The sequence below is a fragment of the Lepus europaeus genome, chromosome 3 (genome assembly GCF_033115175.1).
Source record: "Lepus europaeus isolate LE1 chromosome 3, mLepTim1.pri, whole genome shotgun sequence".
Taxonomy (NCBI): Eukaryota; Metazoa; Chordata; class Mammalia; order Lagomorpha; family Leporidae; genus Lepus; species Lepus europaeus.
In genome coordinates, this window is record NC_084829.1 from 67431502 (window position 1) to 67452154 (window position 20653).

The 20653-nt window shown below is 37.7% G+C and overlaps 1 protein-coding gene across 1 annotated transcript in view; it reads right to left on the bottom strand.

Annotated features, from left to right (window-relative positions):
* COL9A1 (collagen type IX alpha 1 chain) overlaps positions 1–20653 on the bottom strand; it is a 102532-nt gene that overhangs the window by 42886 nt on the left and 38993 nt on the right. The window contains exons 15-25 of the mRNA XM_062187571.1: positions 19953–20006; positions 19263–19295; positions 18458–18514; positions 17118–17171; positions 9554–9607; positions 6145–6198; positions 3011–3064; positions 1319–1372; positions 1145–1198; positions 954–1007; positions 463–516 (exon numbers count right to left, since the gene is read on the bottom strand). Coding sequence (XP_062043555.1) covers positions 463–516; positions 954–1007; positions 1145–1198; positions 1319–1372; positions 3011–3064; positions 6145–6198; positions 9554–9607; positions 17118–17171; positions 18458–18514; positions 19263–19295; positions 19953–20006 — 576 coding nt within the window. The remainder of the gene's footprint in view (positions 1–462; positions 517–953; positions 1008–1144; positions 1199–1318; positions 1373–3010; positions 3065–6144; positions 6199–9553; positions 9608–17117; positions 17172–18457; positions 18515–19262; positions 19296–19952; positions 20007–20653) is intronic.

The following is a 20653-nucleotide window of genomic DNA, read 5'->3' on the forward strand; positions in this document are numbered from 1 at the left end:
ATTTGCCTTTCAAGAGCCAAGAACACTTGTGGTACAATTCACTTGAGTGTCCAACCACATCAATTCAGGGAAACATTTATTTTAACACATCAAATAGTACATAATCCAAAAATCATTTCACACTGTGCCCTGAAAATACTCTCAACCCTCTTGTGGCTCAGGATTGCTAACAAGACCTCCAAAACTGGTGAAAAAGAGGACAAAGTATCTGATACTGGCCCACAGCTCAGGGTCAGTAAAAATAAACAAAGACAACATAGTCAACTAATCAAAGAAAAGGGATCCAAAACATAAAATCAAGAGTTACTTTATATAGTTCATAGAGGCATCACTAGTTACTCAGAGAAAAAGCTCAAAAATATTGATTGTAAATGTAAAAGTAAAACTCTATACCTTTCCTAGAATTTATCAAATTAAAACATGCATAGAAACTAATAAACATGTGAAGAATCAAATACCTACCGGTAATCCCTGTAGTCCCGCATCACCAGGAGGTCCAGGTTTCCCTGGTTCACCCTGAAGAAAAAAAAAAAAAATGTGTTGTATCACTGAACCCAGATGAATTGTTGTACCACTATTTGTTCTAAGAAAATGAGGGCACAGACTGAAGTAAAAGGATTATTCCATTAGCTGTCCTTATATGCACTTTTACAATGTGACTTAATCCAGGGCAAGGGTAGTGCAGGACACAGTACATAAATTCAAGCTAAAACACTATTTTCCTCAGTCTGGTTTCACTAATGGGGCACTTTTACTGAATTCCTAAAAACAAGCAAATAAAGATGCTATTATAGTACGTTTTGGATTTGAAACTTGATTTTAAAATTAAAAGGAAGAAAAAAAGCCAAAACTGGCTAAATAAATTTCCTGGAGATGTGGTCATGGAAATGCTGAAGTCAGGCAGCCAAGACCAAAGCAGCCCCATTCACTCTTGTACCAAACCACACAGCTACCTTTGTTCCAGGCATTCCAGGTATTCCATCACGGCCATCCACACCTGGCAAGCCCTGAGGACATACACAGAAAAATAGTCTCTTTAAAAACAGTCACATTCTTCTTACTCTTATTATTTTCTAAAGTTTTAGCACAAGTCAGTAATCACTTTGAAAAACATCTAGTTTGACGACTACAGCTCAGTACATACCGCGTCTCCTTTGGGTCCAGGGGGGCCAGGGATTCCTCTCAAACCTTGAGCCCCCTGTAGAACAGAAGAGAAAGAATAGGGCATGTTCAGTAATCACAATACTTAAGACAAGTCAAATAGATAAGCATAAACAGCAGAAGACACTGAAAAGCAGGATGCTTGTAGGGAACTCACTCTATCTCCCTTGGGACCTGCTTCTCCAGGAGGTCCTCGCTGTCCTTGATCACCCTGTATGAAAATAGAATTTTGTTAATATAATCCAAGGTTATTCATTCATAGACTTTTTTTTTTTTTTTGGACAGGCAGAGTGGATAGTGAGAGAGAGATAGACAGAAAGAAAGGTCTTCCTTTGCCGTTGGTTCCCCCTCCAATGGCTGCAGCGCTGTGGCAGGTGCACCGCACTGATCCGAAGGCAGGAGCCAGGTGCTTCTCCTGGTCTCCCATGTGGGTGCAGGGCCCAAGCACTTGGGCCATCCTCCACTGCACTCCCTGGCCACAGCAGAGAGCTGGCCTGGAAGAGGGGCAACCGGGACAGAATCCAGCGCCCCGACCGGGACTAGAACCCGGTGTGCTGGCGCCGCAAGGCGGAGGATTAGCCTATTGAGCCACGGCGCCGGCGGCATTCATTGACTTTTTAAAACTGGAAATCATCATCCACATTATTTAACTATTGTTCAGACACAACAATGGCTTTGGTCTATCCTGGATACCTACCTCAAAAACAGTTTTTATAAAAATCATTTTGTCTAAAAAATTGGGGTAGCCATTTGTGCAACTGAGACTTGATGGTCTTTTGCTTTCATTTTAAATATATAATGGTACCATACTCTTTGGATGTACATATATAACAACATTTGGTCCATAGTGCAAGCGATGACATCAGTAACTACTACATCTAAACATCAGCTAATCTCATTGACTATTTGGGTGGCTTGAGGTTTAGATGAGTTGCCAATCTTTTCTCCATTTTTATTTCATTCCTCAGTCAAAAAGTGTCTGCCAAAATTTTCCAGCTAACATTGATGGTAGTCATAGAGGAGAGGATACGTCTTTGTAAAAACAGCTTTGGTTGAATTGCTTACCTACTCTTAAAGCTCAAATAACTCCCTATTGCCACTAGATCAGTACTGATTGCTCATATTGGCATTACATGTTCTCCAAATTGTGGCTGTACTTTATTCAATCTCATCTTCTTAACACACAGTGACAGCCTCTATAGCAGCACATACACCCCTACCACCACAAACAGTGTCCCTCTTACAGCATACCCAGGACGGCTTTCCAGATCAGCCTTCCTCTAAGGTCCCCTTGCATGGGTTACCTCTAGTACTTTCTGGACCCTGTAGATTATCACTGAGCTATATTCTGTCTTTCCACTCATTCATAGGAACTTGATAACTAGAAACTCTTTTTTACTTGTATCTCTTCAATGTTTATGTGGTATAGGTGATAGATGGCTTCTTTGCCTGTTTACCTTCAAAAAAGGCTTGTAGTAGCCTGTAACAATGACACCCGTAACTCTGATAATCAAAATATAGAAAAGTGAAGCATAAACTATAGGGAATAAAAAGGGTAGAATTATCCAAAGTCTATGCAGGTGACATTCACTGTGACTCTAAGCATCCTGACAACCAAATCAAAAGGCAAATATAAATATTTACCAATTTAACTCACAGAGAAACATATCAACCCTCTGTCCCCAAGTAATGATTGGCTTACTTAGCAATTTTTAAATAAAAACTTATATCCATGTTTCCATTTATTCACATGTACATATTTGCAAACATATAAATATATAATGTACAGCAAAAAAAAAATCATTGCCTAAAATATCCCATTGAGTTTTGTGCAAGAAAGATCACTTACAGGTGCACCAGGAAGACCCTGAGGTCCAGGTTCTCCATCTAAGCCGCGAGCACCCTGCAAAAGAATAAATAAATAAAATGGAAATCAGTCATGGATATTAAATGGCACATCTGTCTAAGGAAATACAGCAGACAGATTACAAGAGGCTTTTTTATTTGGAGCCTATTTAACCAGACATCTCAGTTATGAAAGTACTAGTTTACAACCACTCATCACAATCTTAAATACAATCTTTGATACCATACTAGATATTTTAACACTGTATCCATTGTTATCTGCTGTCATGAGATAACAATACTTGTTTTAAATCAGATGTCCAGCACCTTTGAGGGCTCTCATTTGTGAAGGCCATGGTCCCATACTAGAAATAGCTGCCATGGACGCCGTGCTGCCACAGTTGTGGTAGGGACCTCTGGGACTTTAAGTCACCCACAAAGACCTAGTCTTAAATGTTCAGGCTTGAGATTTCAGGACGGAACAGTAGAAGGACCTGAGCATACTCTTTCCCATCCTGGGTACATGTTTGGTCCACTTATAAAAAAAATAGCTCTCCTGTTTTCTCAACAACAGGTCCATCCTACCAAGTGAGACATAAGAACTACCCCCAAGGTTTTATAAACCTAATCTTCTTGGAATGATTCCTGACTTGGCTAAGTGTTGTGTAGATCTCCTTATTTTCATTGTAAGAACTAAAATGTGATTTTAAAACAAAATACAGTGTTTTTTAGTGCTCTCAACATGTTGCCTGACAAAACACTACCCCTTTCTTTAAATCTTGTTGTCAACTATTAAGTGAAGAAGATAAAGGACAACTGGGTGAACAGGCAGTTTCCTAATGAACCAGGTTGAGATGGAGAGATGATAAAATACATGGAGAACAGTCAAAAGCATTGGATGACAACTGGATGGATGTCAGGCCAAGAAAACCAGGTGGACAGTGTCTGCAGTAAGAATTAAAAATTAGAAAACCTTTCATAGAAGGTCGTAGAAGGTTCAGACATAGGTAAAAATCAAAGGAAAAAAAGACAATGGAAGCAGAGGGACCATAAAGCCTTGAAATTCTTTGATCCTTAAAAACGAGAACAGAGCAGAAGGCATCTACATTCACCATGGAAGAAAGGATTTGGAAGACCTGAAAAAGACCTTGAATTCATCATTCACCTTGCATTACCAGAGCAGAGCCTGGCCTTTGCATTATAGAAATGGCTTTGATGCACTCGCTCTCTGTCTCTTATTGCTGTTCAGCGTGAGCTCAGGCCCAAACTGCTGTTACTAGGTAACCACTCCATCGGTCTGAGTTCACAAGAAGAGCTTTTTTTAAAAAAGCAATTTGACAGAAATCAAAAGAAATGAGAAATTTTGAAAAATATGAAATAAAAAATACCTTTAAAAAAGAGCATATCATTAATACCAATTGGTTTCAAAGAGAGCAGTCACACATTTGGGGGATGATTTAAATCCAGAAAAAGTGAATGCCTAAATATCAGCAGCTTCAAAATAAATTGGCTTCAATACTTAATACAAGAAGATATATACATGGTAACATAAATACAGAAGTACACAAGCCTCTAATATGTTTATTAGAATACCATGTTTTTCAAGAAAAATATAGTAAAGGAGATGGAAGAGAAAGGCAGGCAGAATCAAAACACCTAAATGAGACAAAGGGCCTGAAAAAAATGTGAAATTGAAAGGGAGATGCACAATCAAAAATGCCCATCTCTTTGAAAAAAGAAAACAAACTATTTAATTCCACTCATTGAGCATCAACAATGTGAAATTTACTGTTATTTCATTGGTGATAAAAGGCTCAGTGCTGATGCATGGAACTGACACAGGCAGCCATTGAGCGTCTTACGTGGAGGAGGCCAGGCAGAAGTCAGAGTGGACAAAGATGTCTTTTGGGTTTTTTCAGGGCTTACAAATTGGCCTTGCCTAATATGTTCTCTAAGAACTAGTAACCATTTTCCTTAAAACCTGATAAAGAACCTAGACACACTCCTACATATATACACACCAAAAGAAAAGTTCTAAGTATATTATGAATGTTCAGGTTTCCTTAGGGTATTCACTCTGCCAAGCATTGGCTGCCCTGATTCCATCACCAATGGCAACATGTCACCTTTCCAGACCCAGCATCCTTTTAATGCCACCTCCTACATGGGTCCTCCAAGTTCCCCTATCAAAGTTAGCTACTGCTTCATCTGCACTCCCTCATACCACTTGCCCTCAGATTGACTCTAAGTCTTGGTTGCTTTTATTACATTGAGCTATCTACTTAAATGTCTCTCCCAAAAAAACAATGTACTCCATGAAGACCTTATTGTGCTTCAAATCTTCCCAGAAGTTGCAAAGTGCCTTGCAATGGAAATGCCAAGAGACTGGTTTCTGAGACTGTGCTAAGAGTAGGTTGCTGGGCTCCAGCCACCAGTGGGGGACTCCTGTTAAAGGCAAGATTCAGCTTGCACATGAGCCACAGATGGTCCTAGTGTCCTTGGGGATATCCTGCCTTCTGTCACCTCTTTCTCTGGCCTGCCCTTTCTTGGCTTTGCTTGGCCAGAAGCACTCAGGCAATGTGTCAGTGTTATCTCCACTAAGTATTGACAATGACAGAGATAACACGTAGCAACTCCACTTTAACTTACACAAGCAATTTAAGTTATCTAACCCAGTTGGCTCTGCATGTCCGTGAGTTATGCATCTATGGATTCAACCAACTGCGGAAACTATTTTTTAATTGTATCTGTACTGAAACGTGTAGAGTTTTGCTATTTTATTAGGTATTTAACAGTAATAATTTAATAGAGATGATTTAAAGCGTATATGGAGATGTTTATAGATTATATACAAATACTATGCCACTTGATATAAGGGAGTTGAGCAACCAGAAATGTTGATATCTACGAGGAGAGTCCTGTAACAAATTCCTCTTGGACACCAAGGGACAAGGGTACATGACAAGTATTATGCATACTGCTCTTTTCTGTCACCTGTGCTTACAACAGAATTGTGAGAAGCTAACCCCAAATCTACAAAGCATCAAGTAAAAAGTGGTGTTGCTTAAGACAAGTTACTTTTAAATTTCCAAACTTTTAAGTATTTAATACATTTTGATATCATTATCATCATCTTACTTTTTCCCCCTTTTCTCCAACTACGCCAGTGATGCCTCTCAAACCTTGAGCTCCCTAGAAGTAAAAAAAAGGAAAAGGGAATTATTTTAGTGGAAACATGAAGGTTTCTCAGTCTCATCACAAAAGCTGCTCCAAAAGAAGGATGTCATTAGGACCCAAGCTACCATAAACAGTGACATCACTGGGGTTGGCACAATTACTGATGACAACAATAAGCATTAGTGTAAGAGGAATTATCATATTTGTTGTCTTATCTAACTTTTATTATTTATTTTCATTTGAAAATCAGAAACAGAGATATACAGAGAGCTTCCATCTACTAGTTTACTCTCCAAATGTCTGCTACAATCAAGGCTGGGCCAAGTCAAAACCAAAAGCACAGACTCTATCCAGGTCTGTCACATGGGTGATAGGGACTCAAGTACTTGAGCCATCACCAGTTGCATCTCAGGGTGCAGGAAGCTAGAATTAGAAGAGTACCATGACTTGAACTCAGCCACCCTGGTGTGAAATGCAGGATTCTCCAGTGGCAACTTACCCACTGTGCCAAACACTCACCCCATGATAATGTATTTTACTTATTTTTATATGCATATACAGACCTTACATTGCCATTCCCACCTCCTTCATAGTTTGTAACTTGGTTACATCTAACAATTTTAAACCTTGGAATAATTTTCTCCACCAATATATTCCATCAAATTTAATGGGTTCCCAGGCTATCCCACAAAAGGTAATTACTTATAAAAGGAGCAAGAGGCCCCATCAAATCTGTCACTATACATTATACCCTTCCTATGATAAAAGACAATCTTCATTCCAATTTGGGGCAGTTGGAACATTCCCCACCATTACCCTGGTTCTTGGCACAGGAGTGAGTTATCTTAAAAATGAGGGAATGGCTATGATTTCTAGGATCACTTTCAAATTGAAATGCTGTCATTCTGTCTTTTCTGGCCTCACAGCAAGAGGTCTCCAGAAATGAAAGTTATCCCAGCAGGGGATGGGAGGACACCTGTGGGTGGATGGTCCATCAGGAAAGAGAAGTAGCTACTTCTGGATGACTTGCCAGCTAACTGCCTTGGTCAAATAGTTCTAAGGCCAGTCACTTCCCTCCTCTTCTCACTTGGAGAAAATGAGACAAGTGCATGACCAACTATCTACTCAGGTCATTTACAAATTCTGTGAGGGTCAGTCACGAAGGTCCTGAAATTCAATTTTACAGGATGCTCTATCTTGAGCATCCACTTAGGCTACCAAGTGAGATGTGGCCATCTCACATTAAAGCAGCTCTTTCTTGTGTAGCTCATTTGTTAACTCTGAAGGTAATTCTACAGGAGGGTTTTTTTAAATAGTTGGATCGATAGCAGTGTTGTGAGAATGCCACGTATGCTCTCTGTAGGAACTCAATGCTTTGAAGGAAAGAGTTTTTGCAGAATATGCTAAAAAGCATATTTTATAAAATGCACGCATTACTCAGTACAGTGGGTTGAGGTGCTACCTGTAATACCAGCATCCCACATGGGCACCAGTTTGAGTCCTAGCTATACTACGTCTCATCTAGCTGTCTGCTAATGTGCCTGGGAAACCAGCAGAGGATGTCTCCAGTGCTTGGGCTCCTGCACCCATGTGGGAGACCCAGAACAAACTCCTGGCTTTAGCCTGGCCCATCCCCTGCCATTGTGGACATTTTGGGAATGAACCAGTGGATGGAAGATCCATATTTCTCCCCCTCTCTCTCTAGCTCACTATTTCCATTTTTTTCTCCCTTCCTATAACTCTGCCTTTCAAATAAATATTTAAAAAATAAAGGTGAAAATCTATGCGCTATTTTAAATTTCTATGTGTATATTTTAAAAAGTGAAAATGTGTGAATTCTATAGACACAGACACCAGTAGGTCAAAAGTACCCATGATATTCCCCCAATAAATCACTTGTCCCATGCAACATCCAATATAGATCCTATATCCATAAAAACACTTTTCAGGTTTTAAAACTATCTTTAGGGCTGGTGCTGTGGCTCAGGGGGTTAAAGCACTGGACTGCAGCACCAGCATCCCATATGGGTGCTGATTGGAGTCCCACCCGCTACACTTCCAACCCAGCTCCCTGCTGACTCGCCTGGGAAAGCAGTTGAGGATGACCCAAGTCCTTGGGCCTCTGCACCCATGTGGAAGACCTGGTAGAAGATCCTGTCTCTGGCTTTGGACCGGCTCAGCTCCGGCCCAGCTTCAGCCATTGCTGCCACTTGGGGAGTGAACTAGTGGATGAAAGACCTCTCTCTCTCTCTCTCTCTCTCTCTCTCTCTCTCTCTCAAATAAATAAATCTTTTTTTTAAGTATTTTTAAATGCCTATAAGTTTTTCATTAGGCAAAAAAAAAAAAAAAAAAGAAAGAAAGAAAGAAAAGGCTACGTCCCTCACACTATTTATCACTATCTTCAGCTTGTGAGAGTCCAGCTCCTGACCAACTTATATCAAAGAATCAGGGATGTTAAGCTTATGGAACAAATACTTAGTCTCCTCCACAGATTCCCTTAAGATTCTCACTTGATGTGCAAACAGAGATCATTTCTTCCAAATTCTGACTCATTTGCTTTACACTCTAGGTTAAAAACCAATCTGCACAGCTCCCTGAACCTTCTTTTAAAGGGTAACTCAGTGGGGAAGGGTAGAACAGGTGACGGGTTAGTCTTCCCTAACTCTAGTCTCTGAGAATACTACCTGTGCTTGTCCTTTACATTGTCTGTGCCTTGCTTGGCTGTCTTGTCCAATGAATATTCTGCAATTATTATATCCTTAATTGATAATACACATTGTGATAAGAAAAAAAGTGTAACAATTCCACTTCCATATAGTACAAAAGTAATATAAATTGATTTAATAAAAGTTGCAAAATTGAAGTATGTTAATGCCTCCAAATTACATTACCTATTATTGTAGCAATCTGCCAAAGCACAAGGGGCCAGCTCTTTATTAAAAGATGTGATTATGAGCAATTAAGAATGTTCTAATTACAATGATTACATGCTGCATTAAGCCACATTAATCTAGTGGCTTATACACTTACTACATTCAGGGTACACAAAATTTTCTCATTATATCAGGTGATAGAACCATAGAATGTAAAAACTATATCATCTACTTGTGCTCAATATTTGCTTTCTGCTGCTGGCCCTTAAATGAATGTATGTAATTATATGTAGAATTTCTCATTAGAAAAGTGCCTAAATGCACAAAGAAGACCTTCTCTTATTTTAATAAAGTGGCTAGGTCCTATTGTTGGCCTGATTTAAAAACAGAAAGCATGACTTTAATGCAATGCTATTAATCCAAACACTAAACAGAAATATCCCAAGTTATTTAAAGTATTTGCATATTCGAGCTAAATATTTTTTAAAATACTTTACTGGAGGTCCTTGAGCTCCAACTTCTCCCAGTTCTCCTTGGTCACCCTCTTCACCCTAAACAACAAAGAGAAGCACACCACATGTTGTTCTAGCAAATGAACATAAAATAGGCTCAGTCTAATTTAGCACATTTTAAATTCATTTGACATCCTCTGAATTATTCCACTATAGTTTCTTATTTTATGGAAGTGATCCATGTTCATTGTAAAATATTCACAAAATACAGAGAACTAAACAAAATAAAACCACTCAAATCCCCACCATTCAACTATAAATACTAGTAACAAATCAGATGTTATACTTGCACAATTTTTCTAGAGGGAAGTAGGGAGGGACAACAGAAGGGGAGAAACTTGTATTCTTGTTGCAAGTCTGTGTGTATGTCTGTGTATATGGGGGGGATGTCTTATTAGGAAGATGTGATAGCATAGAAACTTCCATAGGCTACAGTATTTCTAAATCATGATTTGCATCTTAGCTCCTCTTATAATTTTTGTGCTATACACAACTTTAATGTATTTGAATCAGTCTTTTCTTTAATGGGTTATACCTTTGATAACACTCATAGAAAAGCATTTTTCTACTCTCAAAATATAGAAATATCCATGTATTTCTCTTCAAGTAATTTATAGCTTAAAATATCTTACATGGAAATCTTGAATTATCAGTAACTTCTTTTAATCTAAAATTTAATGAAGAAATATTTATTTTTCTGCATACTTATTTTATTTTCTACATACTTTATTTTCTGCATACATTCTGCCACTTGTTCCAGTATCATTTATTGAATAATAGATACTGTTAGACTTCCTATTCTGCTCTTCTGAACTGCTGTGTTGCCAATATCACATATTTTAATTAAAATTTTACAATACACTTTAACCTCAATTAAGAATTTCCTTACTGCATTTTATATTTTACATATGTTTCACTGTGGTTAATCTTTCATTTTTATTTATTTAGATTTTATTTGAAAGGCAGAGAAAGAGATTTATCTTCTATATGTTGCTTCACTCCCCAAATGCCTTAAACAATCAGGGCAAGAACTTATAACAATATGGATCTCCCACATGAGAAGCAGGAACCCAAATACTTGAGCCATCATCTGCTTCTGCCAGGATGCACATTAACAGGAAGCTGGATCAGAAGCCGAGAGGCCAAGACTCAAACCAGGCACTGCACTCTGATATAGATGTGGCATCTTAACCAATAGGCCAGATGCCTGCTTCTGTAGTTTCTCTTATTTTTTTTTAGATCTTCCTATATGTGTACTCTTCTAGATGAACATTAGAATTGCTGAGAAGATCTTAACAAAAGTATTCCTTACTTAGTATTAGGACTATATCAAATCAATAAAATAATATGATGAGAATTAGAATCTATCTTAATACTCAACATATTGGGTCTTAGCATTGTAGTGTGACAGATAAAGCTGATACCTTGATACTAGCATCCCATACAGGCACCACTTTCTGTCCCAGCTGCTCTACTGCTAATCCAGCTCCACGTTAATGGCTTTGGAAAAACAGCAGATGACCCTGGTACTTAAGTCCCTGCCAACCAGGGTGAAGCTCCTGTCCCCTGGTTTCAGGGCCTGGCCCAGCCCTAGCCATTACAGCCATTCAGGGAGTGAACCAGTGGATAGAAGATCTCTGTTTAACTTTAACTTTGAAATAAATCTTTAAAAAATAAAACTCAATATATCTCCCTGGCTAGAATAGTCTTTGTTAGTTTCAAGGTATTTTGGCTGCTGTTGACAATGAGACCTTCTATTATATACTCTACTACTTATTGATTTGACTTTTTGCTATTAATTTTATAACTTCTAATCAACTATCAATATTTAGAATATTCCAAAAACTCAAACTCATCTCTTAGAAAAAAATTATAGTCCCTTAAAAAAGTTAGTCTCTTTTTGACAAGGGTTTTATTTTTCTATAATCAATATACTATACAACATTAATAAAGAACATTTAGACATATAATGCAAAGAACTAGTTTGTGCCTAAATCATTTAAACTTGATTTTAAAGTAAATTATGAGATTCTTAGATGTCAGCTTTAGTCTCATTAGAACTTACAATTCATAGTGGAATGAAATACTCTCAATATGAAAGCCAGTGAAACAGCAAGCTCATTGAGTGAGTAATCATCAGACGTATATATTTAAGTGCTACTTGTATTTCCCTATAGACCTCTAAAATTGATAAAGCATCGATGATTGTACTACCCACTGCAATCTTTCCCTAACAGGGTACAGGGCTTTTTCCAAAGATTCTCCATAAATTTTGGAGTAATGTATTTGAATTAAATATTTCACCTGCTAATGAAAACCACATAACTAGTCAATAGCTATAATATTTAATAAGAAATTTAGGAGTAGCAATTTATTGTCATTTTACTGAAAGATATTTGAATGAATAGTGACATGTTGCATGCTGCTGCTGACACATTTTACCTATTGAAATACAAAATCAATGTGCAAAAATCAATTATTATACGTCAATAGTGAATCATCCAAAAAGATAGCAAGACATCTTTTTTAATAGATAACAAAAATTATCTAGGAGTTAATTTAACCAAAGAGGTAAAATATCTCTACAATTTAAATCAGTGATAGAAAAATTGAAGACAGAAAGAAATGGAAAAACACATCATGTTTTATGTATTGGAGGAATCAATATAATTAAGATGTGCATACTACCCAAAGTAATTTATAAATACAATGAAATCCCTTCAAAATTCCAATGACATTTTCCAAACATACAGAACTAGAAAACACACCACTAAAATTTGTATGGAACCACAAAAGACTCCAATAACCAAAGCAATCTTGAGTAAAAAGAATACAGCAGGAGGTATTACACTGCCCGACTTTAAAATATATTATAAACCTACAGAAATTAAAACAGCATCATAGTGGCCTAAAAAGAGGTCTATAGACCAATGGAACAGACTAGAAACCCTGTAAGTAAACTCACACATCTACTGTCAACTGATATTTGACAAAGGTGCTAAGAACACACACTGGAAAAAAGAATAGTCTTCAATAGATGTTGCTAGGAAAACTGAGAATTCACCATATGTATGAGAATGACATTAGACTCCTATCTCTTACCATGTAAAAAAAAAATCCACCCAAAATGGATATGTCTAAATACAATACCTGAAACTCTGAAACTAGTAAAAGAAAACAGAGAAAACGCATTAGATCATTGAAATGGGTAAGGATTTTCTAGATCAGACCCGAAAAGCACAAAAAACTAAAGCAAAAATAGACAAATGAGGTTTCGTCGAAGTACAGAGTTTTTGAACAGCAAAGGAAACAATCAACAGAATGAAGGGACAACCTATAGAATGGGAGAAAATATTTGCAAGCCATGTAGCTGATAAGTTAATAACCACAGTATATAAGGAACTCAAACAATTGAATGGAAAACAAAACAAATAATTCAACAATGAGCAGTAGATATAAACATACGTTTCTTAATGAAGGTCATATAAATAGTCAATCTTCAGAAAGAAAAATGCTCAATATCACCAATCATTGGGTAAATATAAACTAAAACAATGAGATATCAACTCACTATAATTACATTGGCAATTATCAAAAAGACAGAAATGTTACATTCCACACTATTGGTGGGAATGTAAATAGTTTATCATTGTGGTACACAGTATGGAGTTTCCTCAAAAAGCTAAAAATAGAACTACCATATGATCTAGTAATCCTACTATGGGGTATTATGACCAAGGGAAATGAAACCAATTTGTTGAAGAGATATTTGCATTCCCATATTCATGGCAGCACTGTTCTCAATAGCCAAGAAATGGAAACTACCTAAGTGTCTATCCATTGATTAAAAAAGCAGAACAGAATATTACTCAGCCATTAAAATGGATGAAATTTTGTCATTTACAGTGACAAGGATAGAATTGGAGGTCATTATGTCAAGTAAAATAAACCAAGCACAAAAAGACAAGTAATATGTGATACCAGTCATAGGTGGAGTCTTAAAAAAAAAAAAAAAAAAAAGGCAAGCTGACTGACTTCATAGAAGTTAAAAGTATAATGGTGGTTACCAGAGGCTTAGGAGGGAAGAGAGAAAGAAGTATGGGGAAAGGTTGATTAATGGATATTAGATTGTAGCTGGATAGGAGTAAGAAGTTCTGGGGTTCGATGCACAATAGGGGAACTATAAATAATGTTAATATAATGAATACTTCTCTAGTAAAACAGCTGGGAGACAGGATTTTGGATGTTTTCACCATAAATAAAGGTTAAATTTGGGGGCTGGCATTGTGGCACAGTGGGTAAAGCCACTGCCTGCAATGCTGGCATCCCATATGGGTGTGAGTTTGTATTCTAGTTGCTCCGCTTCCAGCCCAGTTCCCTGCTAATGGCCTGGGAAAAGCACTGGAAGATGGCCCACAAATTTGGGCCCTGCCCCTCATCTGGGAAACCCAAATGAAGCTCCTGGTTTCAGACTGGCTCAGTTCTGGCCATTGTGGCCATTTGGGGAATGAATCAGCAGATGGAAGATCTCTCTACTTCTGCCTCTCCTCTTTCAAATCAATAAATCTTTAAAATTGTTTTGGAAATAATTTTACAACATTTAAATGTATATAAAAAGAAATCTAAATTTTTATTATTCATGCCTATATTTAAAAAACTGCTAAAAGTTTTAACTAATTCACAGAGTACATTCAACGCAAAATTTTGTATCTGAATGCAAACTTCAGGCACTTCTTTATCGTCTGCTTTCAGTTTAGGTTCAGTCCATCTGTGAGCTTTTTCAAGGTTCATTCTTCAGTGAACTAATGCCATCTTACCATCTTATGCGAATTGTTAAAGATACTACTTAAAGTTTGAAATGACACAAAAATGTAAAATACATTAAAGGGATTTTCAATAACTTCCAAAGAAAATTTCGGTGAATTTCCTGACACACCAAAAAACAACTTGTAGGTTTCCCACTGAAAATCAAACTAAATTTGACAGTCCAAATAGCAAACTTGTATGAGCAGCAGAAATACGAATCCCAGGAGGAAAGTAGAAAAACACCCTGCCAGCTCCATCACCAAATTTTGGGGGGGCTGGGGAGTGAAGGCTCTCCAGAAGAAAGGGTCACCAAAGGAAGGAAAGATGGAGGCAGGGAATCAAAAGCAACGAAAATCCACTCAATCTCCTTCCCTACACTTATTTCCTCGTGAGTATCTTTTGAGGTAATTTAATATTCTTGCTTATCTGTTCTTTGGGGGTTAGCTAATATTTTACTGTCTGAATGTGTCATGCTTAATTTAGCCAACCCCCTGTAACTTGGACATATTTTGTTCACTTCTATACCTTCAGCATTTAGAATAAACCCCAGCACATAGCAGGTACTTAATAAATATTTGTTGAATTTTTAAATTATAAATTTCATGTTTCAGTGAAGGAATGAACACACACAGACATTTCCAAAATACATGATTTTTTTTTCCTATTTTCTCCAGTTTGGCATCAGGAACCCAGCCGTAACATTCCAGATAAATAAAATTCCTTTGAAAATGCATGCTCTAACTGTAATAGAGTATAGAAAATTGGCCTATTTATTTTGATTATGTAAGCTTAGTCAGGCAGACTGATCTTTAGCTAAAGAGTTCAAAGATATTAATGATTGAAGACATTAATAAATGGCCTCTCCAGCACTTGACTTCCGAAGAGAAAGACTAATCTGCCAGAAAGCCTATAACGATGCAGAACACAGTCATTAAAGTGTAGAGGACCTGTGTGACAACAGTGACTTTGTAAAACACTATCACACTTTCCAGGACAAAAATTCTACCGTGCACAAATTCAAATTTGTAGATACTTAGATTATTCATTCAGTCCAGTAGATGACAAAAGAGCATATAGGTTACCTTGCTTTAAATCTCAGCTTTGGTTTTTCCTGCAAGGCTTGCCTGTGCCATTGCAAGTTGTATGAGATTCCATGCTTCTATCCAGATAATAACATAGGTTATCACTCACTCCTAGCTTACTTGAAATCTAGGATATGTTGACATCAGGTCAGAAATAAACAAATTATTTCAGAACTTGAGCTGAGAAGCTACAAGCCAAAATACCAGCTTCTTTATTTGTTTGTCTCAAAAACACTTGATATAAAATTTTACAAATAACAAAATTATGTTTTCTGGAGTCAAACAATGTTTGACTATTGTAAACATTAAGGAAAAAAAGTCAGTGTGATTGATTTGAGAAGGAAAGTAAAAGGCAAGGCAGTCAACACGGCAAAATATTAAAATGTATGATGCCTTGCTTTTTGTAACTGAATAACTTTAGAATACTATTCTTTTTTTTAATAAAGCTTTCATATTTTTTTTTGACAGGCAGAGTGGATAGTGAGTGAGAGAGAGAGACAAAGAGAAAGGTCTTCCTTTTTGCCATTGGTTCACCCTCCAATGGCCACTGTGGCCGGCACATCTCGCCGATCCGAAGCCAGGAGCCAGGTACTTCTTGTCTCCCATGCGGGTGCAGGGCCCAAGCACTTGGGCCATCCTCCACTGCCTTCCCGGGCCATAGTAGAGAGCTGGCCTGGAAGAGGGGCAACCGGGATAGAATCTGGTGCCCCAACTGGGACTAGAACCCAGTGTGCCGGCGCCGCAAGGTGGAGGATTAGCCTGTTAAGCCACGGCGCTGGCCAATAAAGCTTTCATTTAATGAATACAATTTTCATAGGTACAGCTTTAGGAATAGAGTGATTCTTCCCCCCATATCCACCCTCCCACCCCCACCCCCAACCCACCTCCTACTTCCTCTACCATCCTATTCTTCATTAACATTCATTTTTAATTAACTTTATATACAGAAGACCAACTCCACACACAAAGTATAAATTACTGTTTGAAAACAAGTTTTAGTTAATTCTCATAGTACAACTCATTAAGGACAGAGGTCCTAAATGGGGAGTAAGTTCACAGTGATTCATGTTGTTGATTTAACAATTGACACTCTTATTTATGACATCAGTGATCACCCAAAGCTCTTGACATGAGCCGCCTAAGCTATGGAAGCCTTTTAAGTCTACAAACTCTGTTGGTATTTAGACAGGGCCATAAGCAAAGTGAAAGTTCTCTCATCCCTTCAGAGAAAAGTACATCATTCTTTGATGGCCCCTTATTTCCACTGGGGTCTCACTCACAGAGATCCTTCGTGTAGATCATTTTTTACCACAGTGTCTTGGCTTTCCATGCCTGAAATGCTCTCACGGGCTTTTCAGCCAGATCCAAATGCCTTAAGGGCTGATTCTGAGATCAGAGTGCTGTTTAGGGCATTTGTCATTCTCTGAGTCTGCTGTGTGGACTGCTTCCCATATTGGAACATTTTCTCATTTTTAATTCTATCTATTGTTATTACCAGACACTTGGTCTTATTTATAGAATATTGATGCATCTACTGAGAACTTATCATTAATTGGAAAATAAAGATAAAGTATCATATTTTGTTATACTTTCTAATAATGAAAGTAACCACTACCTCTTCATCAATTCTGTTAACTAAATACTGTGTTCATTTTCCTTACCTTGTGTCCTTGTCTTCCTGGTTCACCAATTTCTCCCTTTGCCCCTTTATGGCCCTAACAAATAAAAAATAAATACATATGTAAATATATAGATAGAATTTTATCACACTTGGCACAGAAAACAAGTTCACTGGATGATCCTTCTTCCCTAAGTCTGTGTCAATGTACTACCAAGAAAAGATGATCTGACAAATAAAAATAATGCTTTACATGGCCTGAGCAGATCATGTGTATTACATGACTGAGGTATATAATGTTTCTGTTAATAGAAAAACACTATTCTAGAATAACATGCATTCCTTTACCTAGTTCAGCAACGTGACTCATTAATAGTTCCTGTTGTTCCCTAGATCCTGTTTCACCATCTTCTTCTTGCATTTGGGCTAAGAGAATTAAATCTTCAGCATTGGTAGCTTTTTGGAAGTGACAACCCTGATCCACTTCAACTGGCCAGCTCTCTGGAGGTTGCTCTGAAAAACTTAAGCTTTCTCTATTACCACCCCTGTCTCTGGAGAGGGGAAGAGGTGGTATAAGAAGGAAACTTCCCAGATGTGCCCCTTCCTGAATGCAATCTTAAGTGCAAACGAAGGCAATAAAAGCTGCAGAGTGTGAAAAATCAAGATTCCTGTCTTTTCTTGTCAGGCCACTGTTCTTGAGGCAAACTACGTAAAGTTAAGTTTGTCAAAACTTCCACCTGTCGGAAAGTTTTTTTGCAAAATAAGTTACCAACAGGCCCAAACTTTCACAGTAGAGGGGACTCACTTGGAGAAAACCTCATGGAAAACCAGTGCCTTAGGACCCTTTGGACCCTAGCAAACTCCATTAGTATCGAAGGTCTCAAAATGAGTTCAGACTCAGAAACTACAAAGAAGAAACCCTTGGTCCCAACATTTAGCATCTACTTTTTTAATTTTCATGGAAAAATATGAAAGTAATTGTGATGAGTGAGTAAAAACCCTTTGGAAAAGCCTCTCTCCTTGTCTATTTTGCACCACTTTTCCAATTTTGTAAAAAGCTAAAACAGTTTCAGATATACGGTGTGCCCAATCTGTCAGTTGCACCACCATCTTCTGCCACAGGAGAGTAACTTATGAAACTTGCTTTGGGGTTCTGGAGTCTCTCAATCTGGTGTATCTTATGGGCACATCTTTTCTGCCAGGCAGAGGCATCGCATAATTAGTCACCTGTATATCAGTTGGAGCACCAGAGGATAAGCAAATGGATTTGACTAATTCATCCAGGAGGGGTCTACACACCAGAAAGGCTAGTGCTTAAAATAAAGGCTCCATTTTGTCTTTGGATAATATCTTGAAAAGCAAACAGAGAAATTATTCTCTTACCCTCATGCCTGGTAGGCCTGGATATCCTGAGCGACCTGGTGGACAGGAATTGGGACACTGCCAGAGAGAGGGGAGCAAAGACAGAGTATAAGCTAGAGCCCCACATGGTGACAAAGTATGTGGTTTCTTTTATTTTTTAGTGACTTCAGCCACAGAAATTCAAGGCAATAATAACCATGAAATAACCATTTCTTTCCTATCATTTCATTTATAGCTCAGAAATATTTCTATATACAAAAACATGTAGAAAATGTAACAAATAACCTCCTGTATCCACCATCCGGATTTAATAAATATTTACTATTGTGCTATTCTTATTTCAGATCTAATTTATTAAAAAGTAGAATGTGTACAATCTTTCGTATCATGACCCCATTCGCTTCCCCCACATACACAGGAACAGCTCTACCCTGAGGTTTACATCCCCCTTGTCAAATGGGCTAGCATTACATCTAGTGCCCTTTTACCACCATCATCCAGCTATTAATCTGCATATAAGTAAAGGTTTAGGAAGACTTATTTGTTTCTGGCTTCTAAAATCAAAGTGTTCTGGTGAAAAGTATGCCTTAGTCATCAAGTGAAAGAAATTACAGAAAAACAAAAATACTCCCATGATGAAAACCTGTCAGAGTCTGGGTACACACAAACCACCAGTGCACCAGTGCTACAAAATGGCTCAGCCATCTGAGTTAAAGGAAAACATAGAAGGCCAGTAGATCCCAGAGAGAATTTTAAAGAAAACTCAGCTGAAGACTCCATGGCCTTTGAATTAAAGCAACATTTTATTCCAAGGAAACTGTCTTACCAGTGGATCTCCATCATGAAAGCCGATTGCTCCCTAGAATAAATGAAATTTTAAAGAGTATAATTAAATTATTAGTTCAAAGTTACTAATAAGAGAATGTTTATTGAACAAAAATATAAGAAGTATGTTGGTTTAATAAAATATAAGAAACAAATAGTAGGATATAATATACTAATATTCTAAAAAACTTCACTCATGGGCATAATAATCTTGAAGGAATATTCCAGAGAACCCTAAACAGCAATAGATGATTTCTTTCAGGGAATTGAAGGGAAATGAAATGAGAGGCAGAAGAGAAAATACAGAGTGTTCTAAATCACAAGTTAAAAACACAGATTATTTTTCCTACCTAAACTTCTATTTCTTCAATTTCTTACTGTGAAAATCTTTGTAAAAAAAATAGATCATTTGAAAATTGTCCTTTTATGTATCAAAGCTTTGTGCATTTGGGAAATCACAAGTTCAAAGCACTTCAAATGTAAAGAGTAAGACTTGTGCCTTTTAGATTACTGTGATTCTTCCACTTCTTGGCCTAAAGAGAACTATGCTTGCAGTGAGTGAAAGCACTGGTAGCCATTTTGGAAGTTTGGAACAATTACTCAATTAACAAACACTTCCATTTTTGGTTCTTAGATGTCTTCAGTCCTCCCTCTCAAATGCAAAGAAAATTTCAAGCTGATAATAACTTACAGTGGGTCCTGGGGGTCCAGGGGGGCCAGGTGGTCCTCTTCTCCCAGGGTCTCCCTAAGTTACATGAAAATGGTGGCACAGTGGTTATACATGTGTCAAATACAGCACAAAAAAACTGGCAAGGCATCAGAGAATGGTATTACCAGAAACCCCTAGAGCGTCCAGCCACATATATACTTGCCATCCAAATCAATGGGTGGCCCATAATCTAATTAACTCTATAAAACCAGAATCATAAAGGTGTTCCAATCTTACTGAAGGAGACAGGGAAAGAAAGCAAACCCAGTTCTTAAGGATAGGAGGATCACTTATCTACATGGGAAACAAGCTGGAAACATTTTTTTCTAGTTAATTTACAGAGAAACCAGAGCTGTCAATACTGCCAGTGCCAGCCAGCTAATGAGAGGAAGCAGGCTTCAGTGGCTGAGGCTGTGAAATAGAAGGCTTGTCTCGGCAGCGCCCACCCCCTGGCTGGTGCTGTTCACCCAGGTCTCTCACTTGGTCTGTCATGCACTCACTTGCAATGGTACAGAAAATTCAAGATGGCTAAATTTAAATAAGCCATTCAGGTGCAAATGGGTTCCAATTAGTCTTAACATTCAGTGGTTATTCTTGAGATGTTTTCCTTAAGGTTATACCAAGAGAAATCAAAAGCATCTTATTGTTGATTAAAATTATAACTATTTCAAATACATTCATTT